This window comes from Brassica oleracea, chromosome C7 (genome assembly GCF_000695525.1).
Source record: "Brassica oleracea var. oleracea cultivar TO1000 chromosome C7, BOL, whole genome shotgun sequence".
NCBI lineage: Eukaryota > Viridiplantae > Streptophyta > Magnoliopsida > Brassicales > Brassicaceae > Brassica > Brassica oleracea.
In genome coordinates this window covers 34,729,921-34,752,029 of record NC_027754.1, presented here as the reverse complement: position 1 = coordinate 34,752,029, position 22,109 = coordinate 34,729,921, and the positions used below count along the sequence as shown (strand labels likewise).

At 33.4% G+C, this 22,109-nt stretch overlaps 6 protein-coding genes across 9 annotated transcripts; 2 read left to right on the top strand and 4 right to left on the bottom strand.

Annotated features, from left to right (window-relative positions):
- The first annotated feature begins 30 nt into the window (after positions 1 to 30).
- On the top strand, positions 31 to 2,595 carry LOC106306285 (mitochondrial thiamine pyrophosphate carrier). The gene is made up of 8 exons (XM_013742846.1): positions 31 to 431; positions 549 to 713; positions 855 to 971; positions 1,067 to 1,178; positions 1,446 to 1,573; positions 1,702 to 1,854; positions 1,930 to 2,079; positions 2,159 to 2,595. The coding sequence occupies exons 2-8, from the start codon at positions 579 to 581 to the stop codon at positions 2,375 to 2,377; spliced, it is 1,014 nt and encodes a 337-aa protein (XP_013598300.1). The 5' UTR covers positions 31 to 431; positions 549 to 578; the 3' UTR covers positions 2,378 to 2,595.
- LOC106306283 lies at positions 2,554 to 5,829 on the bottom strand. 3 transcript variants are annotated; one of them, XM_013742843.1, is made up of 3 exons: positions 5,665 to 5,829; positions 5,196 to 5,561; positions 2,554 to 4,737 (listed from the first exon to the last, which is right to left on the bottom strand). In XM_013742843.1, the coding sequence occupies exons 2-3, from the start codon at positions 5,540 to 5,542 to the stop codon at positions 2,790 to 2,792; spliced, it is 2,295 nt and encodes a 764-aa protein (XP_013598297.1). In that variant the 5' UTR covers positions 5,543 to 5,561; positions 5,665 to 5,829; the 3' UTR covers positions 2,554 to 2,789. The 3 variants fall into 3 exon arrangements, with proteins under 3 accessions (XP_013598297.1, XP_013598298.1, XP_013598299.1); XM_013742844.1 differs by having other exon boundaries at positions 5,681 to 5,829; XM_013742845.1 differs by having other exon boundaries at positions 5,765 to 5,812.
- A 242-nt stretch (positions 5,830 to 6,071) lies between these two features.
- LOC106301921 (5'-nucleotidase domain-containing protein 4) lies at positions 6,072 to 9,860 on the bottom strand. Of its 2 annotated transcripts, XM_013738408.1 has the most exons (17): positions 9,470 to 9,783; positions 9,069 to 9,163; positions 8,813 to 8,932; positions 8,646 to 8,735; positions 8,426 to 8,541; positions 8,238 to 8,337; positions 8,093 to 8,164; positions 7,968 to 8,015; positions 7,809 to 7,886; positions 7,611 to 7,730; positions 7,416 to 7,521; positions 7,175 to 7,338; positions 6,952 to 7,086; positions 6,683 to 6,813; positions 6,520 to 6,582; positions 6,355 to 6,433; positions 6,072 to 6,257 (listed from the first exon to the last, which is right to left on the bottom strand). In XM_013738408.1, exons 1-17 carry the CDS (start codon positions 9,765 to 9,767, stop codon positions 6,210 to 6,212), a joined length of 1,863 nt encoding a protein of 620 aa, XP_013593862.1. In that variant the 5' UTR covers positions 9,768 to 9,783; the 3' UTR covers positions 6,072 to 6,209. The 2 variants fall into 2 exon arrangements, with proteins under 2 accessions (XP_013593862.1, XP_013593861.1); XM_013738407.1 differs by having other exon boundaries at positions 6,072 to 6,433; positions 9,470 to 9,860.
- Positions 9,861 to 10,600: 740 nt separating this feature from the next.
- LOC106304592 (1,4-dihydroxy-2-naphthoyl-CoA thioesterase 2) lies at positions 10,601 to 11,748 on the bottom strand. The gene is made up of 2 exons (XM_013740996.1): positions 11,369 to 11,748; positions 10,601 to 10,862 (listed from the first exon to the last, which is right to left on the bottom strand). Exons 1-2 carry the CDS (start codon positions 11,681 to 11,683, stop codon positions 10,713 to 10,715), a joined length of 465 nt encoding a protein of 154 aa, XP_013596450.1. The 5' UTR covers positions 11,684 to 11,748; the 3' UTR covers positions 10,601 to 10,712.
- Positions 11,749 to 11,938: 190 nt separating this feature from the next.
- On the bottom strand, positions 11,939 to 12,597 carry LOC106305527 (putative defensin-like protein 83). The gene is made up of 2 exons (XM_013741891.1): positions 12,413 to 12,597; positions 11,939 to 12,204 (listed from the first exon to the last, which is right to left on the bottom strand). The coding sequence occupies exons 1-2, from the start codon at positions 12,489 to 12,491 to the stop codon at positions 12,005 to 12,007; spliced, it is 279 nt and encodes a 92-aa protein (XP_013597345.1). The 5' UTR covers positions 12,492 to 12,597; the 3' UTR covers positions 11,939 to 12,004.
- Positions 12,598 to 15,525: 2,928 nt separating this feature from the next.
- Positions 15,526 to 15,894, top strand: LOC106305647 (putative defensin-like protein 80). The gene is made up of 2 exons (XM_013741999.1): positions 15,526 to 15,592; positions 15,725 to 15,894. Exons 1-2 carry the CDS (start codon positions 15,526 to 15,528, stop codon positions 15,892 to 15,894), a joined length of 237 nt encoding a protein of 78 aa, XP_013597453.1.
- The last annotated feature ends 6,215 nt before the right edge of the window (positions 15,895 to 22,109 follow it).

Below are 22,109 nucleotides of genomic sequence, written 5' to 3'. Positions count from 1 at the left end.
GAGAGAAGCTACAGTGAGTAGTCCTCACCCATTCAGAAGACGTAAAGGCACGTCAAAAAAAAAAGAGCAACCTTTGCAAGTTCCTTTGCAAGTTGAAACCTTATTAAAAATAAATGATATTAGCTTTGTCCTCATAAAATTGATATTTTCATGAAACCGACAGAACATTAAAGGGGCTAACTCTGTAAAGAAGTGTTTTAGTGCGTTTAAATTGGGATACGGAGGAGCACACGATCGTTGACGGAGATTGAAGAAAAGCTCCCAACTTTTTTTTTATAATCTTTTTCAAGTCGAATCCTTTTCTATCACCACCCAATTCCGCGGCAACACAACCTTCCTGTAAGGCTCATCCTTCCTTCTTCTTCTTCTGTGCTTATCCCGCAAGATCACCATCGTCGTCAATAAATGTCGCTGCTCCTTCTCGTTATCTGGTAAAATCTCTCGGAAGATAAAGATGATATCTTTTTTTCCAATGTTGATGTGAAATTGATCTCTTTCCTTTTGTGAGGTTTTATATTTGATGAGATGGGTTTTGTAATTGATTTTAGCTTGTAGAGACGAAACCCTAGAAGAAAAAAATGAGTTCCACGGAGGCGGTCGAAGATCCCGGACAGATTAAACGTGCCCTGATTGATGCTTCCGCCGGTGCCATCTCCGGTGGTGTTTCCCGCACTGTTACTTCTCCGCTTGATGTCATTAAGATTAGATTTCAGGTATTGCCTTTCTCTTCTTTCATACCCCATTGATAAAGTTTAGCTCTTTTTCTACTTTATCTGGGAATATTTGGATTCACTAGGAAAGTGATTACCTTTATCTGTGGAGATGGCTGAAGAAGCTTTAATGTGTGGTTGCAGGTTCAGCTAGAACCGACGAGTTCATGGTCTGTGGTCAGGGGGAACTTGTCAGGAGCATCTAAGTATACAGGGATGGTACAGGCTACTAAAGACATTTTTAGAGAAGAAGGTTTCCGGGTCTGTCTCTTAGACCACTTCCGTTTCCTAAAACCTTTGCTTTAAGGTCTGTGGCATGAAGGTCTTGTTCTTTGTTCTGATGTTTTTTTTCTCAGGGGTTTTGGCGTGGGAATGTGCCAGCTTTGCTTATGGTCATGCCATATACTTCAATTCAGTTTACAGTACTGCATAAGTTGAAATCTTTTGCATCTGGTTCTACTAAAACAGGTAATGACTCTACATAGTAACTCTGGTTTTTTTTTCTTCTAGATATGGTACTTTGTAGATTGTTAGTGCGTTGTCTTTTTTGTTGTTTTCACATGACTATCTTAGGGGTAGATGATTCTGTTCTTTCCTACATCGTGTTGCATTTCTTGTTATTGGTGAAAGAGAATTTCACTCTAGGCAAATTCTTCAGATTATGTTGGCTGAATGACTGTTGTAATTTGGAGATCAGTGTGTTACCTAAACTGGTTGTATACTTTTGGAATGCAGAGGATCATATGCATTTGAGCCCTTATCTATCTTTCGTCAGTGGAGCTTTAGCAGGGTGTGCTGCTACGCTAGGATCGTACCCCTTTGATCTTCTTAGGACAATATTGGCCTCGCAGGGGGAGCCTAAGGTTTTGTTTCTTGACTTATGAAGCCTGTAATACAGTTTAAATCTCTTGCCTCCGAGGGGTCTTCTTATTTTTCTATTCTTGTTAAGTGACATTGCAACCATATTTGACTGATTGATGGCTGTTTACAGGTGTATCCAACAATGAGGTCTGCATTTTTCGATATTATCAAATCTCGAGGCATAAGAGGATTGTATAATGGATTAACACCAACACTTGTTGAAATCGTACCTTACGCTGGCCTGCAATTTGGCACTTACGATATGTTCAAGCGTTGGATGATGGTAAGAGTCTTCTTAAATAATCTGTCTTTCTTTATTTCTAGTGACAGACAATCAGGGCATTTGATTATTCACCAGGACTGGAACCGACGCATGTTATCCTCCAATAACCCTATCAACGTGGACACCAACCTTTCTAGCTTCCAGCTTTTTGTTTGTGGTCTTGGAGCTGGCACTAGCGCCAAACTCGTCTGCCATCCTCTTGATGTGGTTAAAAAGCGCTTCCAGGTCTGTTAATCTTTACCCATTGGATTCTTCGTAAAGATATTCAATTAATCTTAGTACTGCTTTTTTTATGTTGTTGCAGATTGAAGGTTTGCAGAGACATCCGAGATATGGAGCCAGAGTGGAGCGACGTGCATACAGAAACATGTTAGACGGTCTCAAACAGATTCTAATGTCTGAAGGGTGGCACGGTCTGTACAAAGGCATTGTGCCATCCACTGTGAAAGCTGCTCCTGCTGGTGCTGTTACCTTCGTGGCCTATGAGTTCACCTCTGACTGGTTGGAGTCGATTTCTTGGTAGAGATTTACACTCTTTTTCACATTTTTATATCTTTTCTGTTGCTGGCAATTTATTATAGGCTCTGGCCCTATTCACGGGTGGGAATTATACAAGTAAAAGTAAAACATCAAGTGTTGTTGGCAATTTTGGAAGTTTCTAACAAGTGTGGCTGATTCTGTGAAGTGAGATTATAAAGCTGTGTAATGAATCCAATTTATCATGTTCAAGCAATTGTTTAATATGGACTGTAATTCCAAAAATTTATGACAAAAATGTGAACTACATCAAGTTTAATGCCAATTAAAAGCAGAGATTAAGTGCTGGTTGGTCTCTGTTCGCTTGGTCGCACAACCTTCCACACCTAAAACCAACAACTAGAGGGACAAAAACCAAAATGTTGGGCCAAGTCAGCTAACCATAACTATGTTTTGTCTTAATCCTGTCTCTCCGTCTGTACCTCAGACCCAGCTTTGCAGGTCTTCTTGTTATGTCCCAACCCCTTGCAGTTGCTACACTGAAGTTGACGCTTGATCATGTCTACCGGTTCCTCTTGCTTACTCTTTGGTCTCCCCGGTGTCCTCCTAGTGGGCGGCGGCGTCACCGAAACAACCCCTTCAATAGGCTGTTCCTCCGACATCATCCCCCCGTTAGGGACAGGGTTAATAGACTCAGCATACATCAACCGATAACTCTCCGATGTCAAGTACCTAGAGCAGTACTCATAAGGGCTTTTCTCTATGCACTCAATCACCGCAACCGCGTGGCTACACGGCAAACCAGTCAATCTCCACACCTTACAGTCACAATCACACTGGTCGATATCAACTACATTGATGGATTCACCACCATGAACCTCGAATAAGCTATCGTGAGGCCGCGACACCTGAAGCGACCTAGCGAGTTCCATCTCCTTCCGCAGCTTCTCCTCGTTACTTGGTGTTAGCACTGTCCCAACCCACTCCCGGGACTGCACCTGCCTCGTGTAGATCGTTTGCATCAGCTTCGCTCTGAGCTCGTCTATCATTTGAGTTATAGGCAGCTCGTGCGCTTCAGTGACCCAGCTGTAGAAATCTAACCCGAAAGTGGAGTTCATGTGGTTATACCTCTCTCCTTCGAACAAAGCGTTAGCCCAACGGTGAGGCTCACTCTCCACAACCCAAGCGCAAGCGTCAGGAGAAATGTTCTTTATATTCTCCAAAGAACTGTAGTATCCTTCAGGACGCGTGGCGTAAGCAGCTGCGTAGAAGTCGCTGAGCATGAACCGTCTCGCCTCGTGAGAGAACTGAGCCTTCAAGTCAGTGTTCAGCTTCTCCGCGAGGCGTCGCAGGCAATAGGCGTGATGGTGGTGCTCGTCACCGAACACAAGAGGCAACGCATTCTTCAAACCGTTTTGAAAATCCGCAACGAACGTGATTCTCCGTGAATCAGCCAACGCTAATTTGAGACTCTCCAAGAACCAAACCCAGTTCTCTTCTGACTCAGTATCCGCAACCGCAAACACTACTGGAAACGCTCCATCTTCTGCGTCAGGAGCTGTAGCAACAAGGATAACCCCTTGGTACTTTGAGTTTAAGACAACACTGTCAAGGAAGAGTAGAGGGCGAGAGCCTTGTCTAAACCCACTTATAGATGCGTAGAACGATATGAAGAGACGATGGAAGCTAGAATCTTCTTTAGTCACGAAAGTTGCAACGCTACCAGGGTTAGTCTCTTTAATCTTCTCGCAGAGAAAGGGAAGCTGAGTATACGCTTCTTTATAAGAGCCTTGAAGCTGCTCTCTAGCGATCTCCTTAGCTCTCCACGCCTGAGAGTAGTTCAGCTGAATCCCATACTCTCTTTTTATATCCTCTGCAATGTCCTTAGGCTTGTAGTCAGGAGAAGCCTTCAGCTTCTCCTTTATAATACTCCCAACCCAGCCTCTCGCCGCGCGGTAACCCGCTTTCACTACGGCTCTCTCGCAGGTGTGCCTCGGGTTCATTCTCTTGATGCATATCAGCTGCGTGGTGGAGAGCCTCGACGCGGCGATGCGCCAGGGGCAGCCTTGCGCTTTGCATTTGACCGAGACGCGGTGGCTGTCGTTCTTCTTGTACTTGTAGGTGAACCCGTGGGCGATTGAGTACTTGTGTAATGCGTCTCGGAACTCCGTGAAGCTGCTGAACCTTTGGTCGACGCCGGTGATGGTGTTCTCCCACTGCTGTGCGGGTTTGATGTGTTGTTTGTCGTCGGTTTGAAGGAAATCGCTGGTTATGTCAGGCATTACTACTCCCATATCGATCTGAAAATCATTAGTTGTTATATCATCATCATTGTCATCTCTCATAACAATATCTCCTGCAGAAACTACAGGTACCACTGCTTCAGATGCAGTAGTCCTACTTGACCTGGCTCAAACAAAAAAAAAAACAAAAAATTCACACATCAGTTGTTATGATCTTCAACAATGTCAATCACTAGACGGTAGTTAGGTGCTTTATATGAGATTATTGATTATGCAGGCGCTTAGGCCGATGGTAGTTAGGTGCTTTATATGAGATTATTGATTATGCGATTTTTAAAAATTAGTTTTAGAAAAACCGTTTCGTTTATGTCTGATTTGCCGACTAGGCAAGCAAGCGCCACCTAGACTGATTTTTAGAATACAATTTGATGTATTCAAAGCCACTCTAATCTTGTTAAAAAAATCGACAAATTGTGTTCTAAAAATCAGTGTAAGGGCCACCTAGACTGATTTTTAGAACACAATTAACAGCCATTAGGTGTGAGAAACTAGGACAATCACAGCAACATTAATGTTCTTTAACAAGAACTTTCACATTCTCTCAAGTAGAAACACACATACCTACTAGCTGGCATGTTGGACACAATCATGGCTTTAGATTCCTCAGGTAAGACAAAGACTTCAACATTAGGTGCATCTAAGGAGAAGCTGACCATGCGTTTAAAGTCCTTATCCTTAGAGATGGTGATAAGGGTTTTCCTGTTTCCAGGGAGGAAGTACTTGAGGGTCATCGTCTCCCAACTAAACCCGAAATTCTCAGCTAATTCGGACCTGAAGTCGCTCAATGATGTGTCATGATCGATGTCTATGGCGTAAGCGTCTCCGTTGGTGTAAACTAATAAACCATCTTTGTTGGTTACGAACTGTCCACCTGCTTGACATATAGCTATCACTTTCTTCGTAGCCATCACTACAAAACCTTCGAATCTGAAAAACAAAAACCTATATCAGACCAAAGAGTAAGGAGTTTGATAAAATGCTATCACAGCAAATCAGATTAAGATGATTTGGAAAAGAAAAAGAAAAAAACCTAAAATGAAACAGACCAAAGTGTTGGAGTTTGGTAAGAGAGGGAGAATCGAAAAAGGGTATCTTTGATAACGGCGGAGAGAGACAGAGAGACCACGTACGGTCTGAAAGTCGGAGACTTTGCTTCGAGAAACGAATCCAAGCCACTCGGAGAGACAGAGAGGAGAGACGGCAAAAACTTTCAACTAATTAATTAATATAAAACCGAAAGTGGTAAAACGCTGCGTTTTGGGTGCTTCAATTCAATCTGTTAACATCGTCTTTTTTATATAACTTTCATCTTCTTCACCAATAACCACGAATTCAAAAAGTTTTATACAATTAGTCTTTTGCTGTTTTGCACAATCAAGAGTGTGAAGCAGAAACACAAAAGATAAATCAAAACGATGGCATATTTATACCAACCAAGACCAGCATCAGCTTTAGTTCAGAGAATAGGAAATACAAATTTTATACATAAAATATTACACTTCTTTCGACAGTTTTTCATTACAAAAAGATAAACACATACAAATCTGCCTCCTCAAGTTTGGGCACAGACAACTGCTAGTTTTCCATAGCCACATCAGGAAGGGGAGAATCATGAGCCAGTGACTGCAGTGGAGACACACAACATGAATGAGTTTAATTAAAATATGCCTCAAATTTGATTTGTACTGTACTCTTGACAATCTGTTTCTGAGTTATTTACCTGCTCTTGTGAGCGGAAATACATGAAGGGTGTGTAGTTGAGGAAGTTGGAGACTCTTGATGTGTATATATCAGCATACCTGAAACCAATTTTGAGGGAAGTAAGCGTGATTCAAATGTGAGAGATTACAAGTTGTTCAGCAATGCAGAGAAGAGGTATCCATACTTTTCGATTTGTCTCATCAAGTGGCTTTTGTCCCACAACCCCGCACGCGAAAGGAAGCCCCATCTGGTAAACAACTCAAGAATATTGGGGGTCAGACATTCGTTTCTGTGATTCTCTAGTCATTTAACTAAAGAGTAGTTCGTCTTTTTAACTTTTTCCAAACCTTTTGTTGAAGAGCTCGCCGTCTGATTCGAGCATTAGACCAATCTTGTCATCTAGTCTTTGCATTACAATGAGAAGCTTCTGCATGGTTTCTGTCAGTTCTTGGTCATCCAAGTTGGTAGCAGCGAGTGTCTAGAAAGAAAAGAGAAACCAACACCTTTATGAGCAATATCCATCACAAATCTATCTTCTCTTATCTGATCATACTAGCCATTGTGTTCAACAGAGGAAGAGAACAGGACTCTAGATCTTGTAAGGAGATGAGCAAACCTGAGCAGGACGTCCTTTGCTTCGTCTTTGAAGAGCAAGTCGAAGCTGGTTAAAGAGATCCCCAACAACTTCTTTTTGATTTATAAGCTCAATCAGCTCTTCTCGGTGACCACGACTACAAATTAGAGCCATATACTGCAAAGAAACAAAACCAAACCAACTGACAAAGCCCTCCAAGTTCTGTTATTTATTGATTATAGTTCAGAACAAAATTTTTCCAAACCTCTTCTTCCAGTTCACGGCAAATCAGTGCAGTTCGCCACCTGAGATGGACTTTGGAGACGCTGACATCAGTGTAGATGTGGTCACCAACGTACAAAATCTCATCTCCATGAACATTGAGAGAACTCTCTACCATCTGAGCACTTCCTCCTGAGTATAAACCTCCTGTGCGAGACAAACATTGAGATAAAAGGAAAAAATAGCTTTCTCCACAGAAGTATTATCAAACAATGAGAAATCACCTGTTTCAGCTTTAAAGCATGGACGCATCAAACCTTCTCCAGTCACAACCTCGTACAAAGGGTGTGACATCTGGAAGAACTCTGGTTTCCTCGCAGAAACTATCACCTATGTGGATACATGATTTTTAGTCGGCAGACGAGGAAACATAAGTTTAAAAGCCTTCTGCAAACTACTCTGTTGATAAATTTGCTCACCATGTCAAAAAGATCTCGCCAGTCCATGTCATTGGGAAGAAATTTATTAAATGAATGCTTCATCATTTTGTCTGTGTAGTGATAATCTGAGTTTGTGATAAGCAAGAGCTTTTTACCAGCCTGTGAGCGAACAGTACGGACGTTAACAAATGAACCTATCATAATGAGACACTTTTTCTGGGAAGACAGAAACATTACCTCCTTTTGATCCAAAAGAGCTAAAGGTAACTCTGGGTCTGGCTCGACAAATAGTTCTGGCTTGGACATTATCTCACTCTGCAAGATAACTATCATTAATTAGGGGCCTGGGAAACCTGATTTATTAGAGACTAATTGCAGAATGGACAAACTATAAACCTTAAGTTGTCCTTCAACATGTGCTCTGAAGAGAGCCTTTGCAACAGCCTGAAAACATTGATTACAGGTAAATAATATGCAAAGCTTTCAATTCAATGAAATTTAGGTCCTGTGAAGCAAATAACCTTGTACAGTCCTTTGTAATCAAGAGTGCCAAGATCTGCTGAAATAAATCCATCATCCAATCTATCAACCATCTGAAAATGGTTGATTGTCCCCAACATAAACAAACAATATTCAGCAACTAGTTCTCGTAATAAATGAACGTACCTGCGCATAAGCCACAGCCTCTGAAACAGAAAAGAATGTGTTCAAAAACTCCCAACGGCTCTGGTTCCGAAGATCAACTAACTCTCTTCCATAGATCTCACTTTCACCCATATAAATCGAATAAGAGAATAAGGCTTCCTAAAGAACAAAGACTACGCAACTGAATAGTGTTGAAAAGTCTACCATACCTGACAGCTTTATTTGATAACATGTTTGTACCGTGCATGGCTCTCTGCACATATCCAAATCTATCAGCCTTGATTAAATTACCTTTCTCTTTGTCGATCATGAGACCCCTTATAACCTATAATAAGAGACAGAGTATTTTAGGCTTAGCACTACAAAAAAACTTTAGGGAGGATACTACAATGTGGAACCCTTCAACCATCACAAGAATAAACATATTACCAGTTCTGGATCAAAAGAAAGTCCATCAACAGGGAAACCCATGCTCTTTAGATTTTCCATGCAATAGTCATAAGCCCTTCCTTCCCAAGCCTGAACAAAGCCATACATTCGCGTCAATTATGGATGTATCTTCTGCATACATAGAGTATGAGAAGAGAAGAACTCACCATGACATTGTAGTGCATCAAAGTGTAATCCATATCATATCCGATTACACTAATAGACCGTAGATTCAGTGTACGACTACAAAATATACCACGAGGAGAGTGTTGCGCAGAGAAAGGACCCTGCAATATCAGGCATGAATGTGTGAGACCAGTGAATGATCATCACAAAGTCCTTATAAAAACCATACAAAGCTATCCTCAAACTCAAAATTCAGAGAATATGTAACACACAAATTACAAGGATTAGAAAACGAACTTCGATACCCAACTCTCTAATCAAATTTTCAGCAGCTTGAGCCTCTGTCCTCGCTACCTCCTCAATTGGACCCTCCAACGTAGCCTGCCCATTTCCTACATGGATAATACAAAGCTATCATGACACTACATCAAGAAAAAAAAAGGAAATATAAAATGTAAGCTTTTGCATTTGCTCCTATATCGAGACAAGTCCACGGGACACCCACATCGAAAAGGTTCGAGCTTTAGCTCTTATTCACCTCAATAAACAAAACAACACCCACAACAACAACAAGGTTCGACCTTTAGCATATAAGTATCAAATTCCTTAACCAGACACCAATACATTAAATTCCAAAGTTCTCTAAAACTCCAGTTTCAGTTTTGAAAACTAGCAACAATGGAAAGGAGGATGTATACCAAATGAGTGGAGAGGGTCAAGCTTGAGATTCAAATCTCCCTTGGTGCTTTGACCCAGATAGTCCACTTCATACTTAGAAGAAGTCGTAACCGAGAACACGTCGTCGCCGACGGTCACGCGTCCACCGTCAGCTCTGCATTTGATCATCCTCACAGATCTCCTCTTGTTTCTTTTCTTCAAGTCAGCTAACTCCGCCATTAATACTGGAGAAGAAGAAGAAACAGCAAACCTCAACCTCGTCGCCGTATCTCCACACAGAAGCATTCTGTCGAACACCTGATGGGCGCATAGATTCATTTTCACTTTTGCCGCTTTTTTATACTACTCTGTTTTTTTTTTGGTCAAATGGCATGATCTAGTGTGTGAGGAAAAGAACGACACGGCATCGACGTTAGGATTGACACAATGGCATGATGTTTTAACCACATAGATATGGATTGAAAGATTCTCTCTATCTGGTTCGAACGCAGCGGTTGCGGTTGCGGGAGTTTGTGGATGCGGGCGGTTGCGGTTTCTAGCGGTTTTAAGAGATTTGTACGACTGGTACTGCGGTTAAAAATTGGTGTGTTTGCGGGTGACTTATGACTGGTTAACTACCAAATGCGGTAATAGTCAAATAATAAATTAACAATATTTAAATTTAATATAATTATAAAAATATCAAAAATCATAAAATTATAATAAATATAAAATTTCTATTTAGAAAGTTATAATTTTAATTTTTGAAAATTTATTGAAATTGTTTTTATTATAAAATTTTATAATATTAATTAAAATATAATAGATATATTTTAATATTTTCATAATTTCAATTTTAAATTTTTTATTAAATATTTTTACTTTTGTATATATATTGTTTTAAAAAAAAATAAAAAAATTTTATCCTCCCGCAACCGCAAACGCTAGCTGGAGCCAGCTTTTGAATTTATGAGATTCGGAGCGGTTTGAAGCGATCTGAGTGATTGTTGCAAACCGCCGACAACCGCAAAAGCTGCGTTTGCGGGTGGTAGCGGGAAAACCAGTCGCCCCCTCAGTACCATTTGGACATTCTAACAAGATATTCTCTTTATATATTTTTTTAAATGAAATGATCTGCAAATTAGACCAAAGATTAAATAAAGACTTGGGGGAAATTTATGTAATCGTTTGGTAGATACAATACAATACAACCACCAAACTAGTAAACCGTTCTTTATTCCCAGCAAACAAGGCTGTGAGAGTCAGAGAGATACAAAATGAAAATTACAACTTGGATACAAACTTCTTGAGCTGGTCCAAAGAATCTTTAGCGTGGTCCGGTACAGGTAAACCACTCAAGAGAGTAACACGGGATGTTGATATCATTTTCTTCTTCTCCGTTTCCTTGGTTTTCCATAGCCGAACCTCCCATACCTAACATTTATTCGTAAATTTGGAATAAAATATCTTTTTTTTTAACCAATAAAATATCTTAAAATAAAGAGTTTCGTACGTTTAGTCAAATGCATGTTAACAAAACATCAAAGTGTCCCACGAACAACTCACTAGTCATTTCATTTCATTATATAACACGAAATGACTCACAAAAAATTAACATAACTAGTTTTCTTTCCATTTCGTTGTTTCATCAAAAACATATTTCAAATTTTAATAATCAACTGATTAAAAACATAGAGTTGATGACTAACTACTAACTTGTCACCTTTTTACCAATCAAAACCCGGAAAAAAAACATCGTATGTTTAATCGTGAATATATTTTTTATACTTGGGTAAATTTAATAGTGTATATCCTTGACCAAGTTTCTTCTATTAAATTAGAGACTAACATATCTATATGTCGTTGACCAAAAAAAACATCTAAATAAACAGTGATATTTTCTATACGAGCGAACAAGTATACGTATATATGTAGATTACCTGTATAGTTTTGCCGACGGAGACCGGAAAAGATTCGGCGAAGACGGATTCACCGAGGGCAGCAGGTCGGATATGGTGGATGGACAGATGTACACCGGCTACACGTTTATAGCCAGATGCGATTCCGGCGCCGAGACTGGCGAGTCCTTCCGCGATCAGAGCGGATACGCCGCCATGCAAGACTTTGAACGGCTGGCAGCATTTGTCAGTTACGGCGAGGCGGCCGGAGACTCTGGTGGCGGATAGCTCTTCGAATTCGAATCCTAAGATGTGAAGCGGATTATCCGCTGTAAACTCGGCCGATTTTGGATCCATTCTTAGGATTTTAACGATCGATTCTATTCACCAAGTTTTAATTTTTCGATTTCGTTTTCTGGTTTTGATTGTTTGTTCATCGTCTTTTATAAGGGTTTATTGGGCTTTTGATAAAGATTATTATTGGGCCTTTAGTACGAAAAGACCACCCGCAGATCTTTTATATGGCGCTGTAAGTATCATAGAGCTTGGATCTCAAATCTCAAGTAATGTACATGATCCCTTTGTTCAACGGGAATATAAAATCCATATTCAAGCATATATATTTGATTATATGTTTTTATTCATATAATAAAAATTACATATCTATAAAATAATGAATTAGTTAGGAATGAGGACATTAGCATCATAAGACATGGAAGAATCTTGAGATTCAACATTACGTCTGCAGCAACAAGCACCGCTCTTTGCGCCAATATCCATCTTTACACAAACCCCTCCTCTGTATCCTTTAGATTTGCAAGCTGAATTGCAGGCTGATGAGTTTGTACATTCCCCGGGTAGACATGGCACCATTTGCCCTGTTTTGTTCATAACCATCACACATTTACGCGATTTTAGCTATTGTATAATCAATTTTCTTTTTACATCTTTGTTGAAACTAAAACATCTAAACATATTTGTTTTTCATTTCAAATAATTTAATTGTAACAAAATCCTACCTTCAGTTTTCCAACGAGTTATATATTGTGCTTGAAATGATCTAATTGTAAATAAATAAATGATTACCTGAAATTATAGGCATAAGAAAGAGGGCAGTTACCATCACCAAAGAAAATATAAGAGATGAAAATTTAGTGGTTGACATTATTGATGTTGCTAAAAGATGCCGCAACTCGTTGTTAGAATATACGGATTTCAATCTCACTGGAAATTAAACTAATGAAAATAAAGATCGAAATCAAGCTTAGAAGTTCTTGTATCATATGAAGTTATGAACATGAAAAGTTGGAATACATATATATATTAGGTAAATCTCCTAATTAGCTTTTTTTTTTGTCACAAAAATCTCCTAATTAGCTATTTTCTAGATTTTATTCTCTAAATAGCCTCTAAATGTCAAAGTGACCAAATAAATTTTATTAAATGTTTTTTCTTTAAAATGATATTTATGTCCTCTTTTATAATTTTAATTAATTATTTTATTAATATATAAAATAAAGAAATATTTAAAATGTGAAAAATAAAACAAAAAATATTATTTTCGATTTTTTTCAAAAAAAGTTTTCAAATCTTTTTGTTTTTCAACATATTTTTTAGAAAACAATTTTTCTTAAAGAAACTTAGGAAGACCTTGGTGGACGCTATCTTCCTAAATTATAATTGTTATTTTTCTGAATTCAGAAATGCCTTCATATCTATGTAAATAAATTTTTGCATGTAATTTGTATGTATATTTAAGAATTTCTTTTAAAATATGTAAATAATCTTCTTAAACTTGACTTATATGCATATTTAGAAAATTGTTACTCAATATATAACATCTTTAAAAAATTTACAAAGGTGCTTTTAAATATGTATTATATTTATTTATATGCATATTTAGCAATTTTTACTGTTTGATAGAAAATATTATTGATTTTCAATATTTTTAATAATAACTTAAAATTTGACATATGATAGATATATAACCTCATTTTCATTTTCTCTGATTTATGGTATGTAAATTCTATAAATTTATATTTGGGCATATATATTATACATTTAATGGATCTGTCATATTTGTGATTATTAATAAGTAACATATATGTTTCCATAAGTAATTTTAAATGTTTTATTTGGACAGTGATCTTGGTCAAAAGGTTGATATTAAATTATTTTTTTATACTAAATAATTTTTATCTAATTTATATATGATCCTATATAAAATCAAATAAAAATTATTCTCAGAAAATGAAATTTAAATGGTAGTAACTAAACTTAGATAAAATAAAATTATAAATTAGTTAAACCAAATTATTTTCTTGTTTAAAAAGCAAATTACAAATATTTATTTATATATTTATTTTTTTAAAATATGAAAATAAATCTAAATCGATAATATCAAAATATAAGCCAGTTTTTAGTTTTTATATTAACTAAAATATTATCTTAAAATCAATTGTCTTCTTTTTAATTATTTTATTGTATCTTTGAAATCTTAGCGTTAATGATCTAACATGAACAAATTGAGACCATGTGACTTTAAATTGGCTGATGAATTTTGAAATAAGAAATACTCCAACTACACTCTATTTTCAATAATACTTTAATTAAGCAAAATTGTACAATTAAAATTCAATGCTTTCAAATAATTTAAACCACTTACAACCATCCACCTGTCAAATAAATATGAGAACCGTATGTAAAAGTGCCTTTGTAGAGAACTTTTTACTTTTTTCTTTCTTATTTTCTTTTCTTTTCTATTTTTGTTAATTGTTGAGATATTCTCAAAAGCACACTAATGGAGGTACACTAATGGAGGTGCTCTAACTTAAAAGCTAAAAGGCTCGGAGACAAGCTAGATGACAAAAGGCAAGGGAGCATTGGACAGCGTTAGATATTAAAAATAGTCAGTTATAGTGTATACTAATTTGTTTATAGCCAAAAGGAAAAATCATATACTAATTAATGTTTTCAGCAAATGCATCTACTTTACAGTTAATCTAACTTCTTGCGAATTAACAGGACTTCGTTATCAAAATTTGACTATATAAGGAGCTTCAAATCTCTAATACTACTCCAGATAAAATCGATTCTCGAGGGACCTTACCATAACAAGGAGCTTTAAAAAAACATTAGTAATGGATAGTCGGAGAATTCGATACGCTATCATTGTGGTTTCTATCATTGTTATTTTTTTGATCACAGGTCAGTCAACTGCGTAAAATAAGATTAGTGCTTATAATTATCAGGAACCGACCTACCTTTACTCACAATTAAAGATGAATTTTGGAAAAATATTACGAATGTTCCTTCTCTCTCCACACACACATGAAACAACAAGACCGTTCTTGTCATGTTATTATTTAAATATAATTCTAAAGTACAGTATAAAATTAAACTATATTAATAGCTTTGGTTTATGGTTTTACTATGTGCTTGTTTTTGGGTTATAAACATAATATAATAATATAATAATACAGGATCAGAAGAAAGATCAGAGATATACGATCCCAAGTGTCCGGGTGTATGTTCACCTGGAATTGTACCAGACTGCAAAACACTGTGCACTGGCTTAGGGTTTCATGCAGGCTACTGTAAAGGATTAACGTGTTGCTGCAAACCAAAATTCTCTAATTAACCCCTCAAGTAGCTAGCTAGCCCTCATCCATAATTGTATTTTTTTGTTAATCAGATTGCTATCTTATATAATAAAATTAACTCTATGAAGTATTTCAACTTTTATATATAAAAACAAATACTCGATCAAAACATCGGGCTGAATCAAATTAATATATTGAGAGTTACACAGTGCTGTATGAATCAAATAATAAATGAGAAGATCAGGCATACACCAATAAGGAGAATATATGAGGGAGTGATTATTGTGATTGAGTAAATCATATGAGTTATGATTGATACTCTTGCCTTGATAATACGTTACATGACAAAAATGAGGTGCATCCGATTCATGCATGGTAAGAAATAGTCAAAGTTACCGTATTCGAAGTCATTTAGCAGAATTTGACTCATTTAACAAAATTTGACTCATTTATTGGAGATAATGACGACTCATATATCAAAATATGACTATATTAGGAGGTTCAAAACACTAGAACTACTTCAAAAAACACCCAAGTAAAAAACGATTCACAAGAGATCTTACCCATATCATAGAAAGAATTTTAAAAACACAAGTAATGAATAGTCGGAAATCTCCATACGTTATCATGGCGGTTTCTATCATTGTTATGCTATTTACAACAGGTCAGTCTACGAAAATAAGATTTTTTTTTTTGATGAAACGTAAAATAAGATTAATGCTTATGATTATCAGGAATTAAAGTTATGAATGGCTCATGATTTTTTTTGGTTATAAAACATGCATTTTATTTACAGGATCAGAAGCTAGAGCAGAGATATATGATCCAAAGTGCCCGGGTGTATGTTCACCTGTAGCTGTACCAGACTGCAAAACACTCTGCGCTAACTTAGGGTTTCCTGGAAGCTACTGTAAAGGATTAACGTGTTGCTGTAAACCAAAATCCTCTAAACCCCCTCTTTCATAATTCTACCTTTTTTTTTTTGGTTTATCACGATTGCTATTTTTCTTTTTGTATTAACACTATCATGATTGATATCTTATTCAATAAAATAAACTAATAAAGATTTTAACTTTTATGTCAAAATACAAATATTCGATTGAGAGCTTCGGCTCAAATAGGACAATTAATGGCTATTTTTCCAATTTGTTTTCATTTAATTTCACATGTAAATTGCTTTTAATAAAAAAAATATCATTAAATAAAAGAATTCGAATTTCAAAATTAAAGTACAGAACTGACGAAAATATTGATATTCTTATATATATTGACAATTTTAAAATTTAATATAAAAAATATTTAAAATACTCAAAAATGTTCGGAATTGTCTAAATATTTTGAAAAATAGTTAAAAGTAAATATCTGAAAATATCCAAAAATACTCAAAACACTAGAAATACCTACTGATTTTCCACCCAAATATATAAACCGAACCAATTTTATGTTTTATTTTAGTTATTTAGTATACATTTTTCAAATTTATATGTTAAATAATATTATTTTTAAACTTTAAAGATTTTAAGGTAAATTTTTTTTTTTTAGATAATTTAAATGGATATCCGAATTTAAACCAAAATTTATAAGTATTCGACCGAAACTTCAATCTTTCTTCCCGAAAATCCAAAACTGACCAAAGAATGAAAAGGAATAATGTATTTCTTGTTATTCCTTTTTTATTTTACCTTTTATAAGGAATGATTTTTCTTTTTCATTCATTCTCATTCCTTTTATTTTAGAGGAATATAGAACAAATTTGTTCCTCCCTAAAATTGATGAGGAATAATTTTCCTTTCCATTCCTATAATTTTATTCCTCTGCATTTTTTTCCTACTCATTCCTAATGTTCCTTTAATGGTCACCAGTTAGACCCTGAATATATCCGTACCGAAACCCAAACGAATATCGGTGCCCACCCTTAGTCGGAACAATGCAACATTTTATTGTTTCCTTCAAAATATAAAGTACTATGTTATTTTCCCATGCTCATGTACGTGTAATAATATTTACAAAGTAATTAAATCATAGTAATTAATTTATGTCATTATTTTAACTAACATTATCTTGTTTTTTTAATCAGATATGTTATTTTTTGTACTGATATTTGGTTGGTTCAGTTATCATTTGATTATATTAGGTTATATATGGAAGTTTCAGTTAAGAAAATATTCTATAAATATTTGTCATATTCTAACTTCCTTCTTTTTATTAAACTTTTTTTCAAAAACGTTTTTTTTTTCCTTTTTATTAAAAATTTTAATTAAAAAAAATAAACTTTTTTTTTTAATTTTAAAGTTTTCACAGCGTATGTAAAAAATTTAAATAAAACTTTGAAAAACTTTTTTAATAAAAATATAACTTCTTAAAACGTTTTTAATAAAAACTAAATTTTGATCCGCGCCTTCAAAGCGCGAGTTTAGTTTTTTTTTTTCAATTAACAAATATTTAGTAAATGTAATATTTCATATATTTGTGTTTTATTTTATAAAAGGCTTAATTTTTTTATCTTTCTTTATCGTGTTTCATTTTAAATGACTATTTATGTTTAAAAAATTAAAATTTATTTCTTTAATGAATTAAGTTAGTATAACTCTGATAAATTGATTTTATTATGTGGTTAATATTTTTAATAAAAAAAATTATATACTTTTAAAAAAGATTTATACTTTTCAATGAAAAAATTCAATTTTTTATGAATGCTTAAATTATATTAAGAAAAGGAAAAAAAATTAAGAATGGTTGGAAACAAATTATTTGAACTTGGACTTAATGGCCCAAAGAAAAAAAAAATGAGAATTGGATATGATTTCTTAATCGGCCAAATGACCCAAGAGAGATCTGAAATGGACAGTGAGCTGGATCCGAAAAAAATGATCCAATATATATGTGTTATTAATATTACTTGATTGCCTTTAATGAAACATACAATGTTAGTAAAAAAAATTACATGTTAAGGTAAAAATAACAATAGGATCCTACTTTAATAGTACAGATTTAAATGATAGAAAAACTATTTAAAGAAATTATTTTTAGAAATGTGATTTTTATAGATTTGATTATTTTTGAGCTGTAATTTAAAAACTAATATAGAAACATGTTTGATAATTTAGAAAAAAATGTAGATAAAATAAAGCTAATACAACTCTTACCGCTCCAACCAACCATAACTTTGTTTAAGTGTAAGCAAATTAAAATTATGTGTGTTTAACTTTATTAGGTTTTATATAATAATAAAGATAAAATGAGGTTTTATATTGTCTAGGCTCAAATTTAATTATTGAGTCGTTTGGAAACATATCTAGTACTATAATTTTGTTTCCTTAATTATCTTAGTGGATCAACTATTTTAATTAATTATCAGTGCCATTTTATATAATATAACATATTACTAATGTTAGATCCATTATTTTTTTTTCTGTTTTAATAATAATGTTTCTGTTTTAATAAAAGAGGTTATATAATATGACATATGACTAAATGTTAGATTCATTAAAATGTTTATATTTTAATAAGAGAGATTTTTAAAATAATTTGAAAGAAAATTATTAAAATTTTATTAAGAAGTAAGATTCAATGTTTTATATTATTTAGACTAAAATTTAATTATTGAGTTTTTGGAAACATATCTAATTGCATAATGTTGTTTATATAATTATCTTAATAAAGTTCTAGTGTTTTAATTAATTATTAATAATATTTTATAGTATAATATAAGATTTGATTAAAGATGTATTGCATAGTCTATTGACCATGTGTATTGATGACAAAAAAAGGTTTGACTAAAGATTATGACCATTAAAACCATTGACCAAATAGATTCGGATGTAACGTATGACTAAATGTTAGGTTCATTATAAATATATATTTGTTCACTCCTCTTTTTGAGAAAACAAATTTTTGTATTCTAAAAACAATGGAGATGAAAAGAATAGTTGTATTTATGGTGATGGTGTTGATATTCAGAAATCTTTTAGTTGAGTCAGAAGTCATCAATAGACGTTGGGGAGATTGTTTCAAGATTTGTTATAACATTTGTGTAACGGGTCCAATACATGATAGACTCGGATGTTGGCCTAGATGTGCTGCGGAATGTGGACCGAGTAAGTTTTGGCAATAATCCTAAATTGTATATAGTTATTTTTATATTCATTCAGTATATAGATTTTTTCTAACATTTATTTATATCTTTGTGTTTTTTTGTTATTGTGTGTAATGAACAGAAAAAAAGATTGATGTGAAGAAGGCAAAAGACTATGTGATTACATGTTAATGATAAAAATTGTTAAGGAAATACAAATTAATCATATTTTTCCAGTATTCGATGATTTAATAAAGATATGTATTGTTCAGTTATTTCAGTTTTATAATCAACTAGATCATTTTCCGCGCGTGCTTTTAAATTTTTACAAATGTATGTTGTATAAATATCAGATATTGTAGAATTATTTTGATTTTTAAACTCATTTTGAATTATAATGGTAGCCTGTAATATAGTTATTTTGGAATTATTTTGTTTGTATACAGGTTTGAATAAAAAATCAAAATTGTTATAAATAAATGTATATGAAATTTCTTCTTTCCAATAACACACTTATAAATATCATGCTAAGTGTCGCCAAAAAAAAAAATATCATGCTAAGTTTATGTCATCAATTTGAAATCAATTGTGGAATGCCGGTTTTAAGACTGAAACCATTTTGAATATGTTTGGTATTGCAATATTGAATTAAGTTAAAAAAATTAATAATATATAACATAACATGAATTATAATTATGAAAATATATTTTGTTATATTGCTTTTATTTTATCATTTTGCTATGTTTCTTTATTTTATTTAGAATGTCTTAACCTTTTTATTTTAGAGGTTGTTCATTAATATAAATTAATTTTTAACACAATAGATGTATTTTATTATTTGAAAACTATCTTTTTAGTACGGTATGACATATAAATATTAGTGTGCAGTTAATTATTCCTCTAAGTTTAATCATAACTTCGTGTTATTCTATTGATATTAAATATTATTGTTTGGCTATATGACCATCAAACACATGAATTTTAAGAACTTAACCTGATTTTGCATTTGTGTCTTTGTCATCGTTCTTGAAAACCTAAAAGTTGTGAATTGTGGTGGAATTTATTGTGTTTTAAACATATGCAATCATTATTTTACAGTAGAACCTCTATAAATTAATACTCGATAAATTAATAATCTCTATAAATTAATAAATTTCATCGGTCCCAACTTGGGCCAATGTAAAATATGACACAAATCTATAAAATAATAAGATAATAATATTTTTAAAACTCTCATGTAAATATATAGTCCCATTAAAATCATAAATTAATAATCTATCTCTATATATTTTTTAATTATATAAGTAAAAACTAAACATTATATTGGTTGTTTTATATTCACAAAGAAAATACTTTTGATATTTTGATAATATTTAGTAAAAATATATCAAAAATCACATAACAATTCGATGAAACATAAAATATACACCAAATAAGATAATAAAATAATATGAAAGTCAAATTTCTAAAATTTAAATAATGTATATACGGTAAAATCAAATATTTTTTTTATTTTATTAATAAAAATATAAGAAAAAAAAAATCCAAAAAGGAAAACTTTTGTAAATGAATATTTCTATAAATTAATAAAAATTTAAAGTCCCAACATTATTAATTTATAGAGGTTCTACTGTACTTCTTCTTCTAAACGTATCTCTCAGTATGATGATAATCGTGAAAGAAGTGTTACTAACTCACTATAGTATTTTATAGCTAAAAGGACCTTATTTTTAAACATATAACTTTGGTGCAAAAGGTTATTGAGAATGTTAAAACTTTTTTTTGTCTCAATATTAAAATGTGAAAACTCAATTAAATTGTTTAATGATGATGGCTCGAATAGTATAAATTTTCAATCAAATTTTCTTTGCAACTTAACAAAACTATTTTGTTGGTATATAAGGCAAAAGTAAAAACAGTGTCATAATCCAAAAAATGAGAAAATACAACCTTGCTAAGTCGGTAAACTGAATCAATTTCATATATTTAATACTACTGAGTGCAAATTAAATAAAACCCACTTCTGAAATAAAAATGGTATAATTTAAAAAAAAACAGAAATGGTATATACCCTTTTGTTATATTGCAAATTGTTGAAAGTATATTCCAAATTAGACAGAACAGTCTTTTGACGTGGGAAAAATGATCTATACCATTTTTATGAAAACATTTTTACTGCATATATACCGTACTGATTTAAAACAGCAAATGCCAATATCTGACGTTTACACTATGCATGTTTTTGAACTGAAACATGCATTTTACGGAGACTAACAAAAAATACATTAGAAGAATGAAAACATTTTTACTGCATATATACCGTATTGATTTAAAACAGCAAATGCTAATATCTGACGTTTACACTATGCATGTTTTTGAACTGAAACATGCATTTTACGGAGACTAACAAAAAACACATTCGAAAAGCATTTCTACGTTTTCACAGGAGAGCAAGGAAATGAGGGAAAGCAATAGCGCAACTTTTTTTTACTCTTTTGTTTCCTTGTTGCTTCTGCTTTGGGGAAAAGTTTAGTATTGTTACATATTTTTCAATATTTTTATCTCAATTCTGATAGTAAGTATTTTTTGTTAGAAAATTGTGATTTGTGAGTTAACTTCACAAAATATAACACTCGTGTCACTTAAATTGATTAAAGTTTTTGAGCTTCTGTCATCTCTGTTTCCTGAAACCCTAACAATTAATAAGAAGATTATCTTAACATTTTACCAAAAGAAAAATTAATACGAAAATCTTATAAAGACAATGCAGGGTTTTTATATTCAATCAACTAAGAAGAATTAGATTACCTCGATCACTCTTCATTTTTATCATCTTTGTCCCCTTCTCCTAAACCACATATCAGTTTCTCTTCTTCTTCAATAGAGTTTGAATTTAGGGTCAAAAACGGTAATGTTTCTTTAAAAGTTATAAAAATAATTTTTGTGGTTATTCTTCATTATTTTAGTCAGGTTGTTGGTTCATAATTCTCATCCTGATGTGTTGGTACATGCGAGGCCACACGTTTTCGAAACTTTTGTTTGATCATTTCGATCATTGACATCTACCCAGTTAATATTTTGTATTCAATTTTCGAATTGCATACTA

What these genes read in the sequence shown, in the direction of transcription:
- LOC106304592 (XM_013740996.1), bottom strand. Translation starts at nt 11,683, where the DNA reads ATGGATCCAAAATCGGCCGAGTTTACAGCGGATAATCCGCTTCACATC. An exon ending in CCGTCGGCAAAACTATACAG is followed by an intron (nt 10,863 to 11,368) that starts GTAATCTACATA and finishes AATAAATGTTAG; the next exon opens with GTATGGGAGGTTCGGCTATG.
- LOC106306285 (XM_013742846.1), top strand. Translation starts at nt 579, where the DNA reads ATGAGTTCCACGGAGGCGGTCGAAGATCCCGGACAGATTAAACGTGCC. An exon ending in TTAGAGAAGAAGGTTTCCGG is followed by an intron (nt 972 to 1,066) that starts GTCTGTCTCTTA and finishes TTTTTTTCTCAG; the next exon opens with GGGTTTTGGCGTGGGAATGT. An exon ending in ATCTGGTTCTACTAAAACAG is followed by an intron (nt 1,179 to 1,445) that starts GTAATGACTCTA and finishes TTTGGAATGCAG; the next exon opens with AGGATCATATGCATTTGAGC.
- LOC106305647 (XM_013741999.1), top strand. Translation starts at nt 15,526, where the DNA reads ATGAATAGTCGGAAATCTCCATACGTTATCATGGCGGTTTCTATCATT. An exon ending in TGTTATGCTATTTACAACAG is followed by an intron (nt 15,593 to 15,724) that starts GTCAGTCTACGA and finishes TTTTATTTACAG; the next exon opens with GATCAGAAGCTAGAGCAGAG.
- LOC106305527 (XM_013741891.1), bottom strand. Translation starts at nt 12,491, where the DNA reads ATGTCAACCACTAAATTTTCATCTCTTATATTTTCTTTGGTGATGGTA. An exon ending in TCTTATGCCTATAATTTCAG is followed by an intron (nt 12,205 to 12,412) that starts GTAATCATTTAT and finishes TGAACAAAACAG; the next exon opens with GGCAAATGGTGCCATGTCTA.
- LOC106306283 (XM_013742843.1), bottom strand. Translation starts at nt 5,542, where the DNA reads ATGGCTACGAAGAAAGTGATAGCTATATGTCAAGCAGGTGGACAGTTC. An exon ending in TCCAACATGCCAGCTAGTAG is followed by an intron (nt 4,738 to 5,195) that starts GTATGTGTGTTT and finishes TGTTTGAGCCAG; the next exon opens with GTCAAGTAGGACTACTGCAT.
- LOC106301921 (XM_013738407.1), bottom strand. Translation starts at nt 9,767, where the DNA reads ATGAATCTATGCGCCCATCAGGTGTTCGACAGAATGCTTCTGTGTGGA. An exon ending in TTAGAGAGTTGGGTATCGAA is followed by an intron (nt 8,933 to 9,068) that starts GTTCGTTTTCTA and finishes CTGATATTGCAG; the next exon opens with GGTCCTTTCTCTGCGCAACA. An exon ending in GCAAAGGACGTCCTGCTCAG is followed by an intron (nt 6,814 to 6,951) that starts GTTTGCTCATCT and finishes TTTTCTTTCTAG; the next exon opens with ACACTCGCTGCTACCAACTT.